The sequence below is a fragment of the Neophocaena asiaeorientalis genome, unplaced genomic scaffold (genome assembly GCF_003031525.2).
Source record: "Neophocaena asiaeorientalis asiaeorientalis breed wild unplaced genomic scaffold, Neophocaena_asiaeorientalis_V1.1 scaffold249, whole genome shotgun sequence".
Classification (NCBI taxonomy): domain Eukaryota; kingdom Metazoa; phylum Chordata; class Mammalia; order Artiodactyla; family Phocoenidae; genus Neophocaena; species Neophocaena asiaeorientalis.
The window spans coordinates 3,164,745-3,191,376 of record NW_020172625.1 but is presented as its reverse complement, the minus strand read 5'-3'; the positions used below and the strand labels follow the sequence as shown (position 1 = coordinate 3,191,376).

Below are 26,632 nucleotides of genomic sequence, written 5' to 3'. Positions count from 1 at the left end.
TGCCTTTACCAACCACCAAAAATTAAAGAAATTTATGAAAGAAGGCAGACACTCTCTTTCAGAACATGGCCTTTACTTTTGTAATAGTTTTCAATGTATGTTCCCTATTCTCTCATTTTTCTCCCAGCAGTGAAATGTCACAATATGTGCTAATTCTCTGATGGAATATTCTTTCCTCTTTCCTCCCTGCCTCTGATTATGTCAGGATCATCCACTGGCTGGGGGAGTAAGACAAAAGTGCATGCGTGTCTCCGGGGAGGCCGGCCTGACCCAGCTGGAATCAGTCAGTCGGGGCGGGTGTGGGAACTCATCCTGGAACGAATAGACAGGGCTGGGCAGGTGGAGGAAAGGAGTCCAGAAGCCCCTAAACAGAGTGACTGCAAGGGGGAAACGTCCGTGTCACTTCTCTTCAGCAATTGAAAGTGATTATCTTTAAAAATGGTTTGGTGGCAGCTTCCAGGAAAAGGCAGAATTTTTGTTCATCAATGTATTATTATGAGTATATCCAGTCTCCCACTGTGGGACCTGTGTAGCAAATTCAGTGCAGGCTGGGGTCCCAGGTGCTCATCTTGGACCTCAGTCACCCGCTGCAGTTGGGAGTCCACTGAAAGGCTCAAAACACTCTCCCTAGTTGTGGCCATTTCCTGACAAGTCCCTGTGGGTGCTTGCCCACACAGAAAGACACCCCTTGATGGTCTTATTGTCTTTACTGGGATTTCCCCCAAAGCAGACCCGTGTAAAGGATGTTGGTGCAAGTTGTTTTTGGTGAGGAGAACCCAGAAAGCATAATAAGCGTGGAAGTGAGGCAAGGGAAGGAGAAAAGCCAACACAGTGGGTGCTGATGAGTCGGTTCCTGCAACCTTTGCGCTCAGACCCGCTGAGGACCCCCTGAGGGAGGGGCAAGCCTTGGTTTGCCCACCGAGGGCCAGAAGCTGCAGGATTTGTTAAGCGTTACTCCTGAGGCCTTGACTTACGGTTTCTCGTCTGCGGCCAGAGTGCTAGGAGGGTACAGGCAGCTCCTGACTGGAAAGAGAAGCCTCTGCAGCGCCCACCACCCTCTGACCCCCGTGTGGACCAGGGGGTATGGAAGGGCGGCCACCCTCGGCCGGACTGACAGCACTGACACAAGAGCACAGCCCCACGCCATGTGGACCAGCCCGAGTCTGTGGCTCTGTACAGGCGTCCGTGTGGCGTGGGCCTGGGGCTCTGAGAATTCATTCTGCTCCCTGGGAGGTAAGCAGTATGCACAGAGAGGACTTAACCCAGGGATGTAAATGACAACCTGGAACAGTGACCGCACTAAAACACGCAGGCCTGGCCTTAGTAATTTAGGGAAGCCTTCATTCAGCTTCCGAACCTTCTCGAAACCCTTCCTCCCTGTCTGTGCTGGAAATACAGGCCCTCACTGCTCAGAGACATTGAAGCCCCAGCTCAGGTTCATCATTAAAAGCAGAACATTTTAAATCGGCCATAATTAGGTGTTCTTTCCTAGATTAGGACAGAGCTCTTTAAAGATGGCGCCTGAAAAGACTGGCAAAAGAAACATTCACAACAGCAACAAAAAAAGGTTAGCTGTGGATTTTATAATCTTTTCTGTCTTGATCATGTCAGTTTGAAGCATTACTGAGTTAAATGCTTCTAGTAACCAAGAGATGAGCCAGTCTGACTGTGACTACACATGTATGCACACATGTACACAACTTCAAGGGCAAACCGTTTTTAGGTTTTACACGTATACCCACGTATGTATCGAGATTAGTTTTTAAGAGATTTAGGATTAATCGTGTCACCCACTGGTATGAATATTTGGACAGGCTTTTTCTCTTTGTTCAGCAATGACTGAACTGCTTGGAAATGCTGAGACATTTCACACGCATGCACACAGAGCGTTAGGTTAATCCGATGTCCAAATTGATTTTGCATTTTTCCTCTCCAGCTTCCTGGGCACCCATTCCTGCCATTCCTTTTTTTTTTTTCTTCATTTTAAAATTTTATGTTGGAGTATAGTTGACTTAGTTTCAGGTGTACCCACCCATTCCTGCTGTTCCTTCGGAGAGTTTAAGTGTTTAGTAGCGCCAGCCAAGCTGCCTCATCTCTGAGCCTATTGTGAGCAGGTTGCTCTTTGGTAATTAGATCCAGGTTACGGGGAAGGGAATGCATGTGCTCTGGGTGCAATTAGCCAGGTAGGCTTCCCAGGTTTACAGAAAGGCATTGTCTTAAGGGAGTGAGGGTGTCCTCCCTGCAGGATAGCTTGAGAGTCCATCGTTAGCATCTCTTCCCAACTCTGAGTTGTGACCTTACAAATCAGTAGCTTAAAACTGGGCATGGTGGGGGAACATTTCAACCATGGAAATCAGCACTCACTACCAATCAGTACCATAATCCTGCACTGCTCCCCCGCTGTTAACCATTTATCAGGATACCACTGGCTGGGTTGTTTTGTATTCCGCGAAAAGAAAGCAGGCCCCTTTTGCTAATGCTGCTCTGAGCCTGGGAAAATAACCATGGCATTTACAATTCCTGACGTGGACCCTGCACGTCAGGGGCGCCCCAGCTGGCGCCTTGACTGGACAGTACGTGGCAGGCAGTGTGGGATCCCTAATAGGCATGGCGCCCTAGGTGAGGGGACCCCAGAGCAGACACAAACATGGTCTTGTGAGCAGCTCTGGAAGCTTCTTGGTAGCTGGGTACATAATGTGGAATTCCATTTACAGACTTCCAGGGTTTGCCAAGTTTCACTTGCCAATCTCTTTTCCTGGGACTCTCATTTCTAAAGATGCTTAAAATATCCACCATAGAAATACACTGGTCAAACTGCAAACAGGGTGAAAGTTCCAGGGGCCCTTTATGCAGCCTGTCTCAATGGGACAGGCATATAGTCCTCTAAGCTGCAGAACTCCTCCTCCAAGGCCACCGAGGGCCGAAGCAGTGCGGTGGAAGGGCCTGGAAGGGCCGCTGAGGGAACCCCATCGGCTCTTTGCTACTATGGTTTGGTTTAATTACCCTCTTAAAGAGGCAAGTTGCCTATCTTACCCACAGGCTTTTGGGACAGAAAAATATCTGGCCTTTGCATTCTTGACGAAAACAGAGAGAGCCTCAACCCAGATCATATTTAAAGTCTTGAGGCATGAGAATTCAAAAAGAATCTTTTCAGAATTCCCTGTATATCTTAGATTTTAAAGAGACCCGCATTTTACAACCAAGGCCTTGTTTCGCAGGGACCTAAGGGAGGCTCCCTTAAAACAGACTGAGTTCAGTGCCTCCTAATAGCTGGAACTGTATTTAATTAGCCATGGCAATGAAACAAAGCAACAATGGTAACACACAGATAACTTAGAACAAAAAGTACCAACCAGAAACCCACCCTCAACCACTGCCTTCCACTGTCCAACCCTGATCAACATTTCAGTAAAGGCTTTAAATATGAAGTAGCTGATGAACATGGAAATGACTCAGAATTAGACTAGAGAAAAACAAGACACCGGCTGGTGACGATTAGAAGTTGCTCTGTACGCACTCTCACACGGGACTACTGTTGTTCCTTGGCATCAAGTTCTCCCCCCACCTCTTTGCTGTGGTCTAATTGGTTTCTCAAGAGGCAGCATGCCGGCTGTCACATCCTAAGAGAAAAAATGGGAGGAGACAGGGAAGATGAAGAGAAAGGTAGAGCAGCTTTCAGACCAGCTACTCTTTTATTGCTCCCAGGATAGGACAGAAAAAAATCAGACTAGGCAGCCTTGACCTGTGAGTTGAAAGATCAAGTTAAAATACGTGGCTCAAATAATGTTCACCAAGTTCCTGTCTTTTTCTGTGGGCGGGGGTCTTCAAGATGATGACGCAGATGGACCAAGGTCAGGTCCTGGTGGGGTCAGGCCCCAGCAAGAAGGCCACAGAGTGAGGAGCACTAGAGGGCTGCTTAACACCCCGGTTCCTCGGCAGAGAGGCTGTGGGAACTGTCACTCCAGGCCCGTACTAATGACAGTCCCCAGGCACACCATTCCCTTCACAGGAAGATCCAGAGAGAAGGGACACCACCTACTGGAAAGGGTCTCTAAAACGTGCAAGGATAGGACAGCCTTAAAACTAAGGCTTTTAAGTAAAAATGACACTTTCTTCTCTAAAGTCAATGGATGCAACAGTATTCTGCAAGACACAAAATTCCCTAAGCAAGGGCTGGGCTACCAAGTAAAAGACCTGATCACAAGTAGCAGGAACAGGTCTTGCTTCTGTTACGGTTTCAGGTCCCTATGCGTAAGCACCGATTTTCTGGAGAAGCGCTTGCTGCCATCACCCCAACTTCACAAAATTGCTAGAAAAAGAAAAGCTAGTTTTTAGCTGATCTCAAAAGCCTCGATGTTACGTTTCTAAAAATCAGACTTAAAGGACACCTACGCCAGGTCCTTTTTCCCACGTGGAGTGGACCTTTCATTCCCAGGGCTGAGACAAGAAACTCTAATGAAACCCTCTGCCTGTGAGGCCCTGTGTTCTTTCTCTGAGGAGATGGCCTCAGGGTGAAGACTGGGGCTTGTTGTAAGTCTTTATTGAGCAGCTATTTAAACTTGTTTTGACAGTTGCTTGCAACCTAAATTAGGGCAAGTATTTTTTTTAAAACAAATTTGATAAACACTGTCATATGAAAACTTCCACTAAAGAAGTCGGAAATTTCTGATTATATTCAGAAAGGAAAAGGGTTTTTTGTTTTTGTTTTTTTTGGTGGTTTGTTTAAAAACTATTGAACCTACTTTGGGAAATGGATGTGCAGTATAAAGTGCTTTAAGGAAGGAAAGATTTATCCCAATACTCCTTATAATAAAAAATAGTCTTGGAGAGGCTTAGGCAACTTCAAGAGAAGGAAAACTCAAGAATGAAGAAAACTGTAGTACAAACTTATGGCCAAAAATACTGTATTTTTAACCAGCAAGATCATCGGGGCATTATTATACAACATTAGGTGTTTTTTTTGCAAAACTAGTTCCCATCCCCAAACAATAGACAATACATGCATTTGAATGACATTTTAAGAACAGTAAATATGATTCTTTTAAATACTGCAAGTTAAAAATGTTTTTCTGACAAAACTCCCTAAATACATAGGTCTAGTAAGGGTTTCCAGCATGATGACAGGTGAGGAATCCAGCAAGTTGCATTTAGAGAGTTCTTTGAGGAAAAGAAATCCACCAAAAACATGTGTTTCAGTCGAAGTAACCTGAACAAAGTTACATAGTAATTTTCCATCTTCCTTTTCTAAACTTAAAAATATTCTATTGAAGAATATCTTCTCCCTGTTGTTTTTCTGTGTACCAAAGCTTAAATGGAAGTCAGAATTCCTTTATCCAAGTGAGATCCAATTTTACCCAATAGGTGTTTTCATAACATGTAAATGCCACTTACTATTGGGGTGGAATCATATGGGGAAATGGAGGATACATGATGAGGGAGGTAAGAAGGAAATTAATATTTGAGCACCTACTATGTGCTGGGTGTATATGCATACTTTGAACAGATGATTCTAGAAGCAACAGGGTTATTGAAGGGCACTGGTAGTTGGGAAGACAGCAGGAAATGGTTATTCTGTGAGAAAAACAAGTGGCAAGTTCAGACTGTGTACTAAGTATCTATGAAACAGCAGGTGTTTGGCTCCAAAAATCTCTACCTAGTCATATACAACTAAGCCATTTCTTTTCCTAATTTTATGGAATCAAAATGAAATCCCAAAGACATAGTTACCAGGACAGATCTATTAACGCTACATATGCTGGAAATATGTAGAGATAGATAAACACGATGTTACTTACTAGTTTTAATTTTTGTGTGTGTTTCTAACCAAAGATAACCTTTGGAAGAAAACAGTATACCAAGCACACCTTATCTGTGTCAACTGAGATGTTGTCGATGACCAATTAAGTGGTTTTAAACCCTTATTTAATTTTAAGAAGAGCAGCAATATCGTTACAATATTTGGGTACACTTTATTTTTATATGGGTTAACATTCTGCTATATTTCATTTCATTCATTCTTTTTGAGAAACTGAAAACAAAGGGAAATTGAGGGTCACTTGATTATTTCCAACCAGTATCTGAGTCTTGCAGTATCTCATTAGGCAGCCCTTTCTTCCCATTATTTTTATATATATTTTTTGCAAATAATAGTCATTTTTGACCCCTATCCAGCATAAATAGCTTTTCACTGACTCCTAACTTAAGACAACTGAAGTTTACAATCATCTGGCAGAGTATAAATTTTAAAATTACAGTTCGTACACCTCGACAATCAAGATAGTCTGAAGTACAAAAAGTCAATTGTCCTTTAGCTGAATTACCTTTTTAAAATATTAGACCTGCTAGTTAATCTACAAAAAAATACAAGTTTCGGGTGTTCCTTAAATACCTTTTGTAGATGTCATCTGCTAGTAAACAACATATGCAGGTTTCTAGAAGATTTTTCCCCCCCAATCTATTCATGACATTCAACAGAGCTCTTTATATGAAAATGTATTTAAAAACGAACACTCTGAGGGGATTTACTTACTTTTGTTATTTCCCTTTGTTTCAGATATGAGGCACAAACTTCTGAATTTAAGCTCTGTAAGGCATAGTACAAACCTCCAATTTACAAATAAGGGATTCTCTGTGGGTTGGAACTGCCATGTCACGCAAAAAGGGAAAAATCATCTGTAAACTGGTACACTGCAATGTGTTAAGTGAGTCATGAAACGGCTGCTTGCCTTGGTCTGCTGAAGAAAGGTTTCTGTGTTTTGTGTTTTTGTTTTTCAATAAGACATGCCCAAGTCACCACAAAACTCGCCACAGGCCTCCGTTACTGTTACCGAGAGCATCACAAGAGGGGTCCAGCGGCACACGCTTAGAATGCTTGCAATCACAATAATAATAGAAAGCATGAGTAAACTTCGTTTTTATACAAAACTGAAAAGAATCCCTTCCCACCCCAGACCCTTCAGTAAAACCCCAAAGAAACAAAAAAGAAAATCCTTTAGCTTCGACTGACTAGTGTGGATACAATTCGGTTTCTATGCGTCACTGTAACTAGGGTGATCAATTTTTTCCTTTCTCAAGAGAAGGGATCTTGTCATGCACCCTAAGATGAACAGTGAGACCACAAACCGCAATTCTGCATAGCAATTCCATCCCGATTTCATAAAGACAAATATAACAATCTTTCCCTGTTTTGCTCAGCTTCTTTGAGCTTTGAGATCAGGTTTAATTGACTACATCTACTATAGCTCTATTAAATAGAATATCTTGATTCCCTAAAACTGTAACACTTATGACCTTGTGATGAGGTTTTCTCTATACACACTGTAGGCCTTCAAATGTTGTTGTTTATATTTTTTTTTCTTTTTTTTTTTCTTTTTTTTTTTCTTTTGCTGCACCAAATTTAAGATCGCCCTTTCAGGCAAGCAGTGGTCGCTAGCTGTTAAAACATTTCCTTAGTGGATCACAATAGCTTCTAAAACTGCCTTTCTAATAAAGGCCATCAGAGAGGTAATACTAAACTGTGCATATTTGCCAAATAAGAATATGAATTGTATAAAAGCTCATATTCCAATCCTAGGTCAAATGGCAAAAGTTCTACAAAGTTGGTTTCCATGTTTGTATAAAAGCTCCAACTGATTTTTGCTATGAAATTACCTTTGGGTCTTAAGACCTTTGGGTCTTATAATCAGTATACCTCTACTCAGGAATGTGCAAATGATTTTACATAGCACGATGCTAGTACCGCTCCGTACGATAGTAAGGTTTTTTTTTTTCTTTTCTAAATGGAAAAAAAAAAATATCCCTAGTCAGAAATAAACTGACAAATTTACATTCTCCTCTCTTAAAAAAGTAAATAAAATAACATTATTCAAAATGTGAATTAGCTACAAGACACACAATACAATTACATAGATACATATCAATACAGCACATTCAATCTGCCAAAAAATTAATGATTACAAAGCCAGTATGGATGATGCGATATCAAGGGAGAGATGTATGTACAATGATTAGAGCATTCGTAATTGCACTAGACCTACAGGCAGTCTGTTTCTTAATTAAATTACAGGTGCTTTCTGAATAAGGAGAAAAAAAAAAAACAAGTAACCTGTGTAGTTTGAGGCTGGGAGAGTAAAGAATGGGAACATCCCATGACTACTTAGTAACTCTGGTACTCATCTGATAAGCCATTGATTTTCTCCCTCTCCTTTACTGTTCCAAAAGAGTGATGTATATGAAAGTTTAGACTCGTGCCAAATAGTATTGTAGTTATTCTGAGACCAGCATCATGGCCTAATTCTAACTAACTTCCCAGCAGGTTTAAAACAGTCATGACTTATGTTCTTAAATTATATTTCAACTCAAACTGCTTGACAGAAGCTCATCAATACATGTGCTGTGTTTTTTGCATTGGTTGAAAAATTGCACATATAGAATTCCAGACCTCTCTCCTACTATGTTCAGTTATATAAATACATGTTCTATAGAACAGAGAGGTTACTTTTGAGTTTCGGTCCACAAATCTTCCTTAAGTTCAACTCAGCCAGTCACCAGTTTAAGATCCCAAAGATGGTAAACGAGCAGTAACTTCAGATTCTGCAAATTAAAGGTGTCAGAATGATACTATCAACCAATGTTCTTGGCAGACCTACTTGACCTTAAAGAACACAAAGAGAGTAAAACTGGCTTCAAATGGAGAAAAGCAGATTTCATGGGGTATCACACAGGACAGCTTTTCCACATTGTCGATTTAGATGCTCAACATGGAATGTGGACACAAAACAATGATTTTAAGGGCAAAGAAAAGGATGGACTATGAGAGTCAAGTTGACAGTGACCAACTGTTTGGCAACTGGTATTTCAGGTTCATTCACAGCCAAACATTTTAGCCTTCACAGTCTTACTCTCTTACACTTTAAGATACTGGCTTTTAAGTTCTTACTGAAAAATTTTTTTTAAAAGCCAGCTTTGGCAACACATACCCATTAATAAAAGTCATTTTAAAAACTGTGGCCCAAACACTAAGAAAAAAAAAAAGGGAGGAAAAGTTTGAACTGAAGGAAAAAAAAATTAAGAGCAACCTATGAAAAGGATCTGGGTAGCAGCCATTGGAATAATGTAGTGTCTCTTGGCATATATTTTTTGGCATCTGCAGTTTGAAGAAAGCAAGGTGAAAAAAAAAAGGGAAGGAAAGGAGGAAGGACAATGGCACATGGCATTTCAAAAGGACGGACTTCTGTGTGTCTTGGCCCTTGCCTTACTGACTTATGTACAGTTCACTGAGCAACCAAGCTATGGCTGAAGGTAGAAATCCAAAAAAAAAAAGACACTTAACCGTTAGATGGGCATCCACTGTCCCAGCCCAAAGTGAGGCAAAACAATGTATTTATATAAAAAAACCTCTACATGTATATCCACAGCAATACATTTAAAACCACAGTATTAATACTTATAATCCTTCAGTAAAAACTACAAACTGTTAAATTAAGCTGATGTTGATGGCTTAAATTGAATGACACTTGTCCTGACTGTATCAGTTGAGAGAAAAACTTGACCAAGAATGGAACTAGGATAAAGGCCATTGTAATGTGGGAAAAATCAGGAGGAAGGGATGGGTTAGGAAAAGGAAAATAAATCAGCTTCATTTTGCTCAATAGAAAAGAAGAGGGGAGAGAGAGAGAGAGGAAGAAACAGCTCTTTGTGAGTGTATGACTGAGAATTTAAAATACATTGAGTCACAAGGTTTTGCCTAAAAAAAAGAGAGGAAATGTGCTGGGACTGTACTTCAGCATCCTGTTTTTCCTCTGAATAGTTTAAATAAAATCATAATATTTACTACGAACTCTGTGGACACGCTCACACAGAGTCCAGGACGGCAATAAATTAGTATTATGCAAATTGCTTTCCACAGAAATACAGTCCCTCTTGTATAGCTTCAATAGCCCACCAGGGAAGGGAAGGGCAGTGTCAAGGAGGCACAATTAGACCAGATTGTACTCCTTCAGGTTCAATTGGAGGATGGTGTCTTTGACGGCGGCAAAGACAAAGCGGATGTTCTCGGTGTCTGTGGCGCATGTGAAATGGGAGTAGATAATTTTGTCACTGTCTGGATTCAGGTCCACGAACATCTTCAGGATGAATTCTCGAGCTGCCTGGGCATCTCGCTGGGGTCCTGTTGGCCAAGGGAGGAAAGGGACATTGGTCAGCTGATCTGTTAAGGCATTTGCTCAGTCAGTGGTTACTGACGCTCATAAAGACCTCTTCAGTGCAGACCGGATCTGTTACAAGCACCTTCCTCAACACTACTATGTGTAATTGCTCCCCTGTGTCACTTTACCTGCCCATCCATTCATCTCCATCCATCCACAGAATGTGATTAGGTGAAAACAGGCAGACAGCTTGAAGGGCAGGCTAAGTTTAGCTCTGATTCTTTGGGAGATAGGGAGCCACAGCAGAATCTTCAGTAGGGGTGTGATTAGTTTACTTCTGTTGGACTGAGTTAACTGAGCTGGTTTCAGCTGCATAATAAGCATGCTTACAACAAAACTGCCTCAGGCTCTCCTGTCAATCTGCCCCTGTGTGTCTCCCCTCCCCCACTCCACTACAGATCATTTTACATTCTCCAGACTGAAATCTCTCTCAGAATACAAAACCTGTTCCTTAAGGTCTGGTCCATCTACAGCTGTCCTCTGTAGCCTCACTTCTGATGTTTCTGAGCAAACCACATTTATGAGAATTCAATTCACTACGTGTGATGATTTAAAAAGTTGGTTTACATTTTCTTACTTTTATCCAGGGTCTCTTATATGCCAAGCACTGTCTTAGAAGGATTGTGGTACATTTACCAGGATATATGAAGAAGTTACTTAATAATTTTGCAACAGATTCTTGGATATGACACCAAAGTCACAGGCAACGAAAGAGAAAACAGATCAATTGGACTTCATCAAAATTAAGAACTTTTGTATATCAAAGGACATCAAGAAAGTAAAGGGACAACCTACACACTCTGCTGTACAGCAGTCATTAACACAACATTGTAATTCAACTATACTTCAATAAGAAATAAAAAAAAAAAGAATGACCAAAAAGAAAAGACAACCTACAGAATGGGAGGAAATATTTGCAAATCACATATCTGCTAAGGGGGTAAATATCCAGAATATACCAAGAACTCCTACGATTCAACAACAAAAAGACAGCCTGATAAAAAGATGGGCAAAGGACTTGAATAAACATTTCTCTCAGGAATATATATATAAATGGCCAATAAGCACATGAAAAGATGCTCAACCTCATTAGGGAATACAAATCAAAATCGCAATAAGATACCACTTCACATCTACTAGAATGGCTATAATCAAATCAAGTGGAAAATAACAAGTGTCAGCAAGCATGTGGAGGAATCTGAACCCTTGTGCATTGTTGCTGAGAATGTAAAATGGAAAACAGTTTGATGATTCCCCAAAACTCTAAACGCAGACTTACCACATGAGCCAGCAATTCCACTCCTAGGTATATACCCAAAAAGAACTGAAAGCAGGGACTGTAACAGATACTTGTACACCAATTTTCATTGCTGCATTATTCATAACAGCCAAAAGGTGGAAATAACCCAAGGATCCATCAACAGGAATGGATAAACAAAAGGTAATATATACATACAATTAAATTCTGATAGATGCCACAACATGTATGAACCTTAAACACTTTATCAAGTAAAGTAAGCCAGACGCAAAATGACAGATATTGTACGATTCCACTTATATGAAGTACCTAGATTAGGCACATTTATAGAGACGGAAAGTAGATTAGAGGTTACCAGAGGCTAGGAGGAGGAGAAAAGGGGAGTTACTGCTTCATGATTACAGAATTTGTTTGGGGTGATGATAAAGTTGTGGGAATAGTGATGGCTGCAAAGCACTGTGAGTGTAATTATAATATCACTGAATTGCATGCTTAAAATGGCAAATTTTATGTTACATATATTTTACCAGAATTAAAAAAATTAACATACCAAAAAGCATTGAATTACACGCTTCAAATGGGTGGATTTTAAATGGTATATGAATTATAACTCAATAGAGCATAATAGATCCTAATAAATATATTAATTTAAAACTTGTAAATTAAAAGCAACACTAAAGCACCACCACCACCTATCAAGGATTGAGCACCTTTCTCATATGAGTCTTTGTGGCACTATACATCTGCATTTCTCCCATTTTTTCTAGTTCTGTACCATGAAAGAAGGTCTTGCGCTATAACCTCCACTCTTCCTCTCTCAGAAGACCCTCTTGGGATCCATCCACAGCTTAGATTTTTTTCTGTCAGTATTGTCATCTACTGGTTGGGACAAAGAAATCTTTGAAATTTCTACCGAGGGCCTGCACATTCTAACAAAATGCACCGTGAGTTTCAGACAGCCAACCTGAAAACTTTTCAAACCAGTCTTACTGCAAATAACTTTATATCCAGCATTGCTGGAAACTGGGAGAAAGAGCCACGAAAACGGATCATTCTCATTTGTACAATTTACAAAAGGAATGTTTGAATTTCTAACTTCAGAGCCCAGAATTAAAATTTTTGTCAATGATTAAGAAGGCTGGCATCATAATGAATTAAAAAGTTACACAATTAAAAATATGTAATATATATAATCACTTAATGTCCTAGTTTATTCAATGTACTTACTGTTAATAATTCCATAGCAGTAATAAAAATATTTAAAACCAGGACAAATAGATTGTTAGAACTGGTGCAGCCTCTCATTTTCCTAAAAGAACACTATCTTTCTGGCTTATGAATGAATTTTGTACTTATTCTTTTTTTTTTTTGTGGTACGCGGGCCTCTCACCGTTGTGGCCTCTCCCGTTGCGGAGCACAGGCTCCGGACGCGCAGGCTCAGCGGCCATGGCTCACGGGCCCAGCCGCTCCGCGGCACGTGGGATCCTCCCGGACCGGGGCACAAACCCGTGTCCCCTGCATCGGCAGGCGGACTCTCAACCACTGCGCCACCAGGGAAGCCCTGTACTTATTCTTTTTGAGAAAGAAAGGTCTACTTTTTCTTTTTCTAACTCTAAAGTGTATCAGAACAAGACTCAAGTTCACGGAAGAGCACCTGGAACCTGTTACGTTTTTAAGCATAATTTGCTATTTGAATAAACATAAACTACAAAGAAATCCTTTTAGTCATCATAGCAGTAACAGAATTCCATAGTCTCTATGGACAATTTTGCAATTCAAGTCCATGTAGACATGGTAATTTTCCTTCCCGAAGAGGAATACAGAAATGGCATTCATTACAATGAAGACCTTGTAAGTGCAGAAATGTGGAAGTGTGAAATTTAGAATACTATAAACATGTTTATGATAAAAATATCACTGCAGAGTGGGCCTAGAATTTTTTCTGTCTTAGCTCATCTTACAAGGGCTTGAAGTCTCCTGGAATGACAGCTGTGTTTGCTTTATGAATAACAATCAGTGTCTGTCTTTCTTTTTCCACGGCCAAGTTTCCTGTATGCGTTATGTGTATTACTGGGGGAGATGGACAGTAAAAAACATCTTGGGATTTAAAGATATTCACGATGGGGCTTCCCTGGTGGCGCAGTGGTTGAGAGTCCGCCTGCCGATGCAGGGGACGAGGATTCGTGCCGCGGAGCGGCTGGGCCCGTGAGCCATGGCCGCTGGGCCTGCGTGGCCGGAGCCTGTGCTCCGCGACGGGAGAGACCACAACAGTGAGAGGCCTGCATACCGCGCAAAAAAAAAAAAAGATATTCACAACGGGCACATGTTAGAAGGAAGATGCTCACACTCATAGTGATGGGATATCTGGGGAAATTATTGGCCAAAGGAGATGTGTAAAGAGATTAGGAGACGCTGCACAGAGAGGGGAGAACGGTACTCCTAACACGTGTCGTACTGCAGGAAACCACCCCCGGTGTGCCGTGCCGTGCCGTGCGTGCTGCCGCCTCATGCACCATGAGCCTCGGTGGGTCTGCTCTGTAGGGCCGTGCTGCCTCTGTCCTCCCGTGTGCAAGCATATCACGAAAACATGCTAGCCTGTAGGCGGGTGCTGCGGCGGGAGGTCGGGGTCATATCCCATCCGTGGATTCTCACCAAGTTCTGAGAAAAACTACAAAGAGCCTCTCCTTCCAGGTGTGTGAGGCAAGCATGCGTGTTTGGGTGTAAGCCAGATGCTTCGTGCCCATCTTATTCGGGCAGATCTCGTGTTTAAGGAGCCAGCCTGTTGCCGTGGGAGAGAACTAACATAAAGTTACTTCCTTCCAGTTTCCTCAGGAGCACTGAGGACTCCGGGCTCCGGCGCTTGTGATGTGGTGGCAGGCGAGTGGCAAAGTAAAAGGAGGAAAAGAGAACACACTGTCTAGGCTGGCCAAGTATCGTTTTAAAGGAACCTCAAAGCACAAAGGAAAATGTACTTGGACAGAGGATGGGAACACACTGCTACCAAAAACAGTACTATCTCTAATACCTGACAACATCCCCACGTGGTAGAGTCAGCAACGCTCAGTCTTATATGTATCTGAGAAGGGAACTTCATTAAATATGTAACGTTCCCCTTCCAAGAGAAGCACCATACCAAACGCGTGTGTGATGAAAAGATGAATAAAACCCCATCCTCGATGTGTCTGTGTCTTCGTAGAAAGCTGTGAGGCCAAACTGAATATTAGTTTTGAAGCAATTACCATTCTGAGGGAGTCTGCTGAGCTGACATCCATGCCAGATACCCTTTGCTGATAATGTACTTTTAAAAAATAGCCCATTCTCTACTGTTGCACCTCTATAATAGGTACTTCCGGGTTTGTGCTCTTCTCTGTGCCGGGCACTGTGCTAAGTAACTTACATATGTGATTCTATTCAATTCTCTTTCACTCATGAAGAAACTCAGTGGTTGAATAAACTTGTCCGAGGCACCACTGCTGGTAAGTGGCAGTGCTGGTTTTCTGTGACATTCAAAGCTTGTCCTCTTACCTGCTGTTCATCTAGATCTGGGTTTGGCAAACTTCTCTGTTAAAGGACCAGAGAGGAAATATTTTCGGCTTTGTGGGCCACTTGAGCTCTGTCACAACTACTCAGTTCTGCTGTTGTAGCATAAAAGTGGTCAGACAGTATATAAATGAATGGCTGTTTCAATAAAACTTGATTTATAAAAAGAGGTGGCAGGCCGTAGTTAGCCACTCCTAACCTAGACTTGAGCACGTACGGGGAGATGGGTGTGGACCGTGCATGTAAGTTCTTACAGGGCAGTGGCTGTGACTCTTTCACCTGTTTCAGAGTGGCTGGGTGTGGATGCATTTTGTTACCAATCAATCAACAAGTATTTCTCGGAAGGGGTTGGTTGTCATGCCCGGTCATCCAGGATTTCACAGTCTAGTTGAGGAGGCAAGATTTGTTTATAAGAAGGAAGAAAATAATGCGAAGTGCATACATATGAGTACTGAAGTGGGTGCTACAGACCCTAAGTGCTACAGGAAGAGCTTAAAGGATGGCTGCCATCCCTTAGGATGATGGGGCTTCATGGGGTCATGAAGCCCCCCAAAAGTAAATACTTGCTAAATATTCACCATGTGTCAGGCATCATGCTAAAATGTCACAGTATGTTATCTATTATAGTCTATAAAACATAAGTTTGGTCCTAAAGCCCAGAGCAACTAACTGACTTGATCACGGTTCTACAAATAGGAAATATCAGAACTGGGATTTGAATCTGGGTAGATCGACTTCAGACCATGGGCTCCTGACCACAACGTTCTGTTTTCTCTCTAGAGAGAGGCAGAGGCAGACTGTTACCAAATGAAAGGGAAATCAAGAGGGAGCTATAGTGGTTGACACACAATTAGTCAAAACTAGGGGATTGTTCCCTCCTTTGAACAGCAAAAGAAAACAACTTCTTATGTGCTTTGAAATATAGCTTTCAGCATTGTCAGGGTATGACACATTTCATTTCAGGTTGTCTTAAAAGACAGAACAAACAAGAATTGTACTCCATCAGTCACAGCGTGCAGGCTTGGGGTGGGGGGGGCAAAGGAGGGGTGTGTCGGCACTGGTCTCGGGAGGCGGGTGGAATGTGTCCCTAGCTACTGGGCGGGCGGAAGAGTGCTGACTTACCATCATATTCTGGGAAGTAGTCAACTAGGTGGGAATACATAATTTTCTCCTCTAGAAGGTCTTTCTTGTTTAAGAACAGAATAACTGAGGAGTTCTGGAACCAGGGATACGTGATAATTGTTCTAAAGAGTGCTTTGCTTTCCTCCATTCGGTTCTGAAAAAAATCATCAGAAAAACAACGCGTGAATTACATGATTGATTACTCAGTCTGTGAATTGTTTTGTAAGTCCAACCCGTCTTTGGTATGCATTCAGTTTCTGTGGCCCTGGGCTGGGCTGTAGCAGCTTTTATCAGGATTTACATGCAAAAGACTCAGCAGCTCTTTTCATGAGGCAAACTCTCAGGTTGACAAGCGGAAGAGAATAATAATAATAAACCTCTGCTGAAATAACTCTTAAGGTTGAAAGAGAATCATCAAAGGCTTTAGAATCATGCATCTGGCACACTGTCACAAAAGTCCACCAAGCGTCACAAATGTCCACTAAGAATTATTCATTCATGGCCAAATGCTTAAGATCTGAATTAAGAACAAAGTACCAGGCTTCATTTTGCATTTCTTAAGCTATGTGTACTTGCGGCTTCACTATTAGTTCTATTTCATAACAATCAAAACAAAGTTACTTAGGGGGCTTCCCTGGTGGTGCAGTGGTTAAGAATCCGCCTGCCAATGCAGGGGACACGGGTTCGAGCCCTGGTCCGGGAAGATCCCACATGCCGCGGAGCAACTAAGCCTGTGCGCCACAACTACTGAGCCTGCGCTCTAGAGCCCGTGAGCCACAACTACTGAAGCCCACGTGCCACAACTACTGAAGCCCGTGTGCCCTAGAGCCCGTGCTCCGCAACAAGAGAAGCCACCGCAACGAGAAGCCCGCGCACTGCAACGGAGAGTAGCCCCTGCTCACCGCAACTAGAGAACGCCCCCGTGCAGCAACGAAGACCCAACGCAGCCAAAAATAAATGCTCGCCGCAACTAGAGAAAGCCCGCGTGCAGCAACAAAGACCCAATGCAGCCAAAAATAAATAACAACCCCCCCCCCACAAAGTTACTTAATTCTTTGCCCAAAGTGCATCTGTATTCTTAGAATTATTACTACTTACTTTACAAATATATATATCCCCTGATTAGAAAAACACATGGAAAAATATTTTTAGATCACACATTTCCCCTTTATCAGAACACACCTTCTCCCTAAGTTTCACTATAATTTTCATACAGAACCGTGGACATATACACAGTAATTACTTGGAGATACAAATGTAATATTTGTCACTACCTTCAGTGTTGGTGAGAAACTATTCTCACCTGAAACCATCATCAAGCCACCCTTGGTAACGAAACCTCAACGGATTCTCAAGGAATTAGCCTGGTCTTACAAACAAAGATACTAATCAAAGTTACTCTTGAGACTCACCAGCCAAAAGCTAGAGCGTCTCCTAGTTTAGCCCACATCTATTCACCAGCTTCCTTCTACAGACACACTTGCTTCTAAATCATTCCCATCCTCAGGTCATGGACAAAGGCAGCACATTTGGAGACGACTCCTTTCCCTGGTGCACGGGCACACTTCTCCCAGGGAACACTCTCCAACCCCCTTAGTTCTACGTGTTATGACCAAGTCTGGGGCAATGGAAAAGCCTGCTGGGGATTGAGCCCACCTCCACTGCTACCAGGTGGGTCAGTGGTTTAAGCCAGAGCATCCTATTCTCCTGGTACGTGGGCTGATTCAGGGCTGGGCTCTGAATCCAGGCTCACGTCACTTGGAGTATTGCTTCCCTGGTTTATGGTCATCAGCATAGCCAAGCTGCTCAACCGGTGTAATTAACCCCAGGATTTTTGCTAAGAGCTCTGGAACAGAGAACCCTGCTTTCATCAAGAAAATGGAAGAGGCATTGTATAGCCTCGAGCTTCTAGCAACCATCTTGCAACAGGGAGAAAAAGAAACCAGGTTCTAACTTCTTGGTCAAACCATGAACTTGGTCAAGCCTGAACTTGGTTATGCCTCTGGATTTTTTGGTAACGAGCCAATTAAGTACCCTTTAGTTTTAAAGCTAGTTTGAACTGTATTTTTTCTGGTTCTTATTATATATAAAACGCTTCTCAGGGAAGGACAAGTATCATATGATATCACTTATATGCAGAACCTAAAAAAAAATGATGCAAACGAACTTATTTACAAAACAGAAACAGACTCACAGTCGTAGAGAACGAATTTACAGTTTGGGGGGGGGCGTGGGAGGAAGGGTGGGACGGAGGACAGATCGGGAGTTTGGGACTGACACGTACACAATGCTACATTTAAAATAGACAACCAACAAAGACCAAACGTATAGCACAGGGAACTCTGCTCAATACTCTGTAACAACCTAAACGGGAAAATAATTTGAAAAAGAATAGATACAGGTATATGTATAACTGAATGACTCTGCTGTACACCTGAAACTAACACAACATTGTTAATCAACTCTACACTAATATAAAATAAAAATTTTAAAAAAGTGCTTCTAAGTGATATACCTTGGATCTACCTCACTCTCAATTTCTAAAAGGAAATTGAATGAATGATGTTTGAAGGATGACCATGAAGACTAAGGCTCCAAGCTGCTAACAGGTCCTGCTCAGCTTTTGCCTTCCTGATGTAGCATGTGTCCTAAGTTTCACAGGGCAGCATTATGGAGGCCAAGTTCCCTCCTCTGCATTACCCTTTGACTGCTGTTCCAGGAACTCTCGGGGAAACTGAGCTCACCAAGCACAGCTTTCTAGATCCTGAATATGTCTTGCTCTTTTCTAATATAAAGTGTGCCGATTCAAATCGGGTTGAATAGGCCCACTTTTCAAAAGGAGATCTTTACCACATCTGGTAAAGTCGATCGCCACCAACTGAAACTGAGCAGGACCCTGTGGGGCTCCTGGGCATGGAAGCCCTTCTGTGTCCCCCATTTCTTGTTTTTAGGGAATAGGCTTCAGCCTCCATGACCCTCCCAGAGTTCTAAAGGGCAGGTTCAAACAGCTGCTAATTAGGGAAGGGAGGCGATGCAGAGACAAGGGAGGAGCAGTCAAGAAGCAATAGTGCAGCCTTGGGGCAGGTCCTGGTTCCTCCTCGTCTCAAGGGATACCCATAACAATATCTTTGAGCTCTTCTGCAGAACTAAAACCCCCAACAAGTGGAAGATGTTAACTACTTGATGAAGCATTCTTCACTCCAGAGAGAAGGTTGCAGTTTGAGAACCCTGAGAACCGGAGAAGCTCATCAGGAGACCACCTGAGGCCAGATTAAAGGAATGCAGGCCCTGCACACACCCCTGAAACACTGCTGCAGAACTCCTCACCAAATCCCCCTGGGTTGGGACACACAGTTTTGAGGGCACGAGCCTGCTGTGTCCCCCTTTGCCTGGCACAGCAATAAAGCTATTCTTTTCTACTTCAGTCAAAACGCTGTCTCTGAGATTTGATTCGGCACGGGTGCACAGAGACCAAGTTTTTGGCATCACAATCTCTTTGACCTTTACACTTTGCGCCTACCATTGCTTACGTAATTAAATACGGATGAAATGTGGGACCAGTGGAGTGAAAGGTTACTTCATGGCTCAAGGGACAGTGTTCATTTTACTGTACACATTTACCTTTAACATAAATAACACGCATAGCCTTTAAACATAACATTTACCATCTACATGCCTTTTACTGGTTATCATTACCAGTGGTAGAATTTTAAGCCTGGAAACCATTTTCACTGAGAAACAATCTTATAGCCTGAGATTTTATAGGATGAAAATTTTAGGACGGAAGGAAAGCAAAGGCTCTAATAAGAACTGAAAGAATTAAAGGATCTAAAGAAGGTTAATTAGATAGTGACATCCCTGATGTGAGAATTAACATTTTTTTCTTATTTACAGCTACAGAAATTCTACAAAGTCATACTGTGGTCTTCAGAGAAGCCTCCTCTAAAGGGCAGGTATGTACATCTTGGCCTCAACCAGGGAGCCTCCATCAGAAAGACTTATTGTAATTAGCACTCTGCAGAAGGGAAAGGGGCCCTATTGGGGGCTCTTCTAGTTGGATTCCTTCAAGTCGCTAGACCCTGGGTGGAGACAGGGAAAGGGAGAGTGGTCTTGACCTTGAGTCAAAGCACAAGGAGGCGCCTGAAGTCGCTCTGATTAAGTTTCAAATCAGGACTGGAGCCCACAAGCTCCAGAGGGGGCCCTATTGGGAGGGGGTCTCATACCAGGACAACAGCCAGGACAGTGGACTATGCCCAGCCCCGGGTCCCAGAGACGACTGTCCCTGGCTGCACTGGGCCACCGTGGAAGCATGCCCGCTTACTGGCCTGGTCCAATGCAAGCTTCGCTCGCGTTATGCAGTTTGGGGCTGCTCTAGGCTATTTTCCCACTTACCATGTGCTGTGTGGCCTGGGCCTGAGCTTCTCATTCAGGGCAAAGCTAAAGAGCAACAAGTCGGACCGCTGATCAGCAGCATCGGCACCGCTATGCCTTCAACCAGATCTACCGAACTCAATCTTACAGGGGGAGCCCCAGGAATCCACATTTTAACAAGCCCTCCAGGGAAGGGCTTCTGATATAGGTTTAACTTTGTGAAGCACTGTGTGCTGTAGGTGAGCTTCTCCAAATTAATGTGTGTTATGAAATCACCTGGGGACACGGGCTCTGACCCAGCTTGGGGTGGGACCCAGGAGCCTGCAGTTCTAACAAGCTCCCAAGTGAAGCTGACCTTGCTGACACACGGCACACGCTTGGGGGTGGAAGGTGCAGAAAGCGTGCTGAGCCAGGGACAACAACGAGACAGGCAATGCTCTGTCCCACATTCGTGATGAGAAGTTCTAGTCACACATCCAGCCCAGTGCCGGAGTCGTGTGATGAAAATACAACTCTGCTGGCTTCATGCTTTTTGTTTTTCCCAATTAGGATAAGATTCTTACTTTATGCTCTGTAAGTTGTTTTTTCACACCACAGTGAGAATCCCTAATGCCTTTTTTCACCTGATCAAAACCCCCAGACTAAATCCTAAATGGACTAAATGAGATTTTCATGATGCCTTTACAAGGTGGTGGATTGTGCAGTGCAGGAGGCATAATCCACTTTGCTCAGTAAAAACTGAAATCTGTGAGGGAACGGTATGTCCCACAAGACTTGGTGACACTTGCTTTTTACTAATTCTGTAGGGCCTGGAGTTGCAAGTAAGAAAACAAAATAGCAACATGAGACACTGATTTTATCAGTCATATACATGAGGATTTGTTTACCTCTGGAGACAGGTTTAAAAGCCATCTAGGGGTGGGGTGCTAATCTTACGCTCCTTCTCTTGGGGTTAAAACCAGTTGATGTTAGTAAAGGTTTTACTCTTCAACACAGGGCTCCTTGTTACCCAGGGGGGGCCTGCCTATGCCTGAGGCCCAAGGAGGCTCTGTCTTCTTATCAACCCCATCTGCCACTTCTCCCAGACTGAAAGCGTCGCTCCCAATGACGGGTGGCCCGACGCAGGTGAGAAAGCTGGAACAGAGGGAACAGAAATCCGTGGGACTGCCTAGTCTCCCCCCGCTCCACAGACATGGGAAGAGCAAAGGGCCATGCTACCTGAGGACAGGCTACCAGTGAGTGGGCACCCAGTGGCCTGGGTGGTCTCCATGCAGTCACCCTGCCTCAAGAAAACGTGGCCACAGAAATGTCAGTCTTGGCCAGACCACATGTTTGGGTCCCCCTGAAATACATGTGTTGAAATCCTCACCCCCAATGTGATGGTTTTAAAAGGTGAGGCCATCAGGAGGTGGTTGGGATTAATGCCATGATAAAAGAGACCTCACCCCTTCTGCTATGCGAGGACACAACAAGGAGATGGCCATCGATGAACCAGGAAGCGGATGCTTACCAGACAATGAAACTGCCCAAGGCTTGATCTTGGACTTTCCAGCCTCCACAACTGTGCGAAATAAATGTCTTTTGTTTATAAGCCACCCCGTCTATGGTATTTTGTTATGGCAGCTCGAACAGACTAAGACGACACTGATCAGGTAAGTCACTCCTCACGCGGGCTGGAACCAGTGAAAAGGTGGAGCACTAAACTCCACCCTGATCGCTGGCCTGGGAAGAAGGGGAGCCTACCTGTTCCCCACTTTGTAATCACGAGAAGAAGGGTGGGACCATTCGGTGTCTTCCCTCCCAGGATCATCAAAAAAGGCCCTCTTTAGGCCATCCCTGAGGGGTCTTACACCTCTAATCCTTAACATCTCAAATGGATTCTCAAGATCTCATACAATTCCAACAGCAGAAAAACACAATTTCTGATTAAAAATTGGGCAGATGACTTGAATAGACATTTTTTCCAAAGAAGATCTACAGGTGGCCAATAGAAACTACATGAAAAGATGCTCAACATCACTAATCATCAGGGAAATGCAAATCAAAATCACTATATCACCTCACACCTATTAGAATGGCTATCATCATCAAAAAGCCAACAGATGGGGCTTCCCTGGTGGCGCAGTGGTTGAGAATCTGCCTGCCGATGCAGGGGACACGGGTTCTGAGCCCTGGTCTGGGAGGATCCCACATGCCACGGAGCAGCTGGGCCCGTGAGCCAAAACTACTGAGCCTGCGCGTCTGGAGCCTGTGCTCCGCAACAAGAGAGGCCGCGATAGTGAGAGCCCCGCGCAACGCGATGAAGAGTGGTCCCCGCTCGCTGCAACTAGAGAAAGCCCTCGCACAGAAACGAAGACCCGACAGCCAAAAATTAAATAGATAAATTTATAAAATGTCTGATGTATATTTAAAAAAAAAAATCAACAAATGAGTGTGGGCAAGGCTGTGGAGAAAAGGGAACCCCTTGTAGACAGTTGGTGGGAATGTAAATTGGTGCTGCCACTATGGAAAACAGTATGGAAATATCTCAAAAAATTAAAAACGGAACTACTATATGATCCAGCAATTCCACTTCTGGGTATCTCTCTGAAGGAAATAAAAACACTTAAGTTGAAAAGACGCTACATACCCATGTTCACTACAGCGTTATTTACACTAGCTAAGACATGGAAGCAACCTGTGTCCATCAGTGCATGAATGGATATAGAAAACTGACATTAAATATATATTATAATGTATAATATTACATGTAATGTAAAAAATATATATTTCTAATCTCTAGAAAATAATGGTTTATGCAACCCCCCTGCTGCACATGAGTGACTTAATGCTTGCTGCAGGGTAAAGCCCCAAGTTCCTCAGTCTGGCATTTACAGCTTGGCACGGCCTGAGCTCAGTGCACATCTTCAATCTGACCCCTCACAAATGCTCCCTTTGCCACATTAAAGGACTCAATGTCACCACTATCACACAAGTGAGACCACTTTCCTGACCTGTAATGCTGTCCTCCGCATCCTTCAAGACCCAAATCGACCTGACTTCCCTCAAAACTCCTTCCTCGAGCCCCCCTGGACTGGCCCTTCCTCACACCCTCAGCACACGGTGTCCTAGCCTTTGTTTGCCCATCACTCAGCAGACATATGTGGAGGGTTTGTGAGATGCTGGGGATGACAGCGTGTTGGAGCAGGGCCTGTGTCCTGGAGGGCGGAAACAGACAGGAGGGTCAACATGTAGTTACAGGTCCACATATGGGCCCCTAAGAGTAGTTAAAAAAAGTCACACAAGAAGGAAAGGTGTGACTGGGGAAGGCTTCAAAGAAAGGCAATTCTGAGTTGACTCTTGACAGATAGAGGAGAGATTACAAGGAGGAAGGGAGAGCGAAAGCAAAAGAGAATTGAAACCCAGGACCCTCTGGAGTGAACTATGACGATTCTGTATAAAACAGTTCGTGGGCTCCTGATCTCTGCAACTTGGGCATCAAGTAAGAAAATTCTCCATTTTGAGAATGTGAAACAATTCCTCCTCGTTTGGATCTTACAGTGGGGGCTGGGAGGCACATACATGCCAAGTTCCATGAAGAACACATGGACTCCAGCCCCTGTCACTCTTGAAATATGCTGCCGGCTCTCAGTGCCTGCTTGTTGCCAGTACTGGCAGGTAGCAGAGTCCAACAGGAAACCCCATTAGACATCGCAACTGCAGCTCGCTGAGACACAATTATCTGCCTGGAGGTAAGAGGCCTCTGCTTTCCTCTTGGCTCACGTGCAAACCTCCCTCTTACCGAGGAAAAGGCCAGATCCCGTGGACATGGGCTCAAGACCGCAATAGGAAGCCCGCTTTCTTCAGGCTGTAACTTGTCCCAAGTCTCTGCATAAAAAATTACCAGTGGGCTTCAAGGGGCAATATTTCATGTCTATACCCTTTGTAACCCTGCTGCCATGGAGAGCTTGTTTGCTGTCTGCCAAGGTGGTACTTCCCTCCAGCAAAGTCGACATTAAACCAGAGATCTGAACATTCATTTTCATAACTTGCAACTCCTCATTATTTTGCCATTAAATACAAGTTCTCACATTTCTCTGCGAAGAATACAATTTAAACGAGACCTTTAATTCATTTCTATGATTCAAGTCACCCACTGCCTGTCTCTCCCTATTGTAATATTCCCCTTATCAATGCTTTGATAAACCACATTGATTTATATTCCCCGTAAGATCTAGAACGTAGCCTTTAAATGCAAAACTAGGCACTTAAGAAATAAACATGCAGACTGTTGAATCACCACTGAGGGCCTGATAGGATGTACCCCAGAGAAACTGGGATGCAGCTTTTCAGGGCTCAGAAATGTCCTTTAGTATCAGAGATGCAGACAGTCTGAGTGATCCACAAACTCACTAATTGACGCAGAAGTCGGTTGGGTGCCTATGATCCTTTGCTCATACTTTGTGTTCACAATTCTGTGATTCTGTGTTTCCTGAGTGTTCTAAAAAAGGCCAAGCAACACACTCGAATGAGTGAGGTCCAGATACACGGACATCGAGTGGTTACATGAGCATGTCTGTAAAGTAACAGATCGTTTAGCACAGGGGTCCCCAACCCCTGGGCTGCGGACCGGTGGCGGTCAGCGGCCTGTTAGGAACAGGGCCACACAGCAGGAGGTGAGCAGCGGGCAAGCCAGCGCAGCTTCACCTGCCGCTCCCCAGCGCTCCCCATTACTGCCTGAACCACCCCCGCCCCTCGCCCCCAAGTCCGTGGAAGAATTGTCTTCCAGGAAACCGGTCCCTGGTGCCAAAAAGGTTGGGGACCGCTGGTTTATTAGCAGAAGGGAAAAATACACGTTTTATCATGTCTTACAATATTTTAAATCCAGATCTTCAGTTACAGGTTAAGATATCTGCTGGCCACACAATCACTCGATTTTAACACCTAGCTGCTTGTAGGGCTGCTTCTATATACTGCACAGGATGAAAAATGTGCAGCCGAGGTACCCTGCACCAGTTACCATTTTTATCAGCACCATTTCTGCTTCTGAAATTGATCAGGAAAGGAGATCATCAGGATATAGGATTTTATGCTTCAGGAATCTATTTTACTTATTTAATTTTTATTGGGGTATAATTGATTTACAATGTGTTAGTTTCAGGTGTACGGCAAAGTGAATCTGTTATACAAATACATATATCCACTCTTTTTCTAGATTCTTTTCCCATACAAGCCATTGCAGAGTATTGAGTAGAATTCCCTGTGCTGTGCAGTAGGTCCTTATTAGTTATCTATTTTACATATGGCTTCAGGAATTTTAAATGCCACTCTTCGCTTTTATTGCTACGACAAGCTTCACTATTTCTTCTCAGACATAACTTATCAAAGAATACCTCATAAATTACTATATTAAAGGTCATCATTTTAAAAGGGCAAGACTAGTTGACTTTTAATGTAACAATCCATGATAATGTGAAATTTGAATCAGTCATTATCATTTGTAGTTTACCAAACACTGAATACTTTGAAAAATTCACATCCTTAACAAGGACTTAGGAACACATTCTCTCAGGAATTTATTTCATTTACATATGTCAACTGAGTAAATAAATGGAACAACTGAAAAGACAGGAACTCCAAAGGCTTTATGAAAAAAACAATTTTGCAAGCCTGGTCTGCATATTTCTTTCCTTCCTCGGTTATTTAGTTAAAAGCTTGGTGTGTTTGACTTTGTATCTCCAGCAGGATCACACTGATGTGTGTCCTAGGTGACGTCAACACACATTCAAAACACATTCTGTGCTGAGCTCCTGTTATTGGGGGGAGATGGGAGTGGGAAGGGCCTGGGCTGTGAGCTCCGTCGGTTTGAAACATGGCTCTACTTCGAATACCCTTGTGACCTCGGGCAAGTGACTGCACCTCAGTTTCCTTCTATCTCTCAGGTTTTGGGAAGACAGAATGAGATGATGCATGCAAAGTGCTTAGCCATGACCCCGGCGCACAGTAGCTTTTTGATAGCAGCCGCTCCTCAGACATGGCAAAATTGCTATGTAAGAGCCTCCTGGTAAGGTGATCGCTTATCTCAAATCTTTGGCCAAACTATAAATCCAGTAAAATCTTTCTATTCCCTGGAATTGCACAAAGTTAATCTATCCAC

The 26,632-nt window shown here is 43.2% G+C and overlaps 1 protein-coding gene across 1 annotated transcript in view; it reads right to left on the bottom strand.

The window, feature by feature from the left end:
• Positions 1-4,887: 4,887 nt before the first annotated feature.
• The window catches only part of LOC112395611 (guanine nucleotide-binding protein G(q) subunit alpha), a 187,837-nt gene continuing 166,092 nt past the window's right edge, over positions 4,888-26,632 (bottom strand). The window contains exons 5-6 of the mRNA XM_024738923.1: positions 16,126-16,279; positions 4,888-10,168 (exon numbers count right to left, since the gene is read on the bottom strand). Coding sequence (XP_024594691.1) covers positions 9,978-10,168; positions 16,126-16,279 — 345 coding nt within the window. The 3' untranslated portion in view covers positions 4,888-9,977. The remainder of the gene's footprint in view (positions 10,169-16,125; positions 16,280-26,632) is intronic.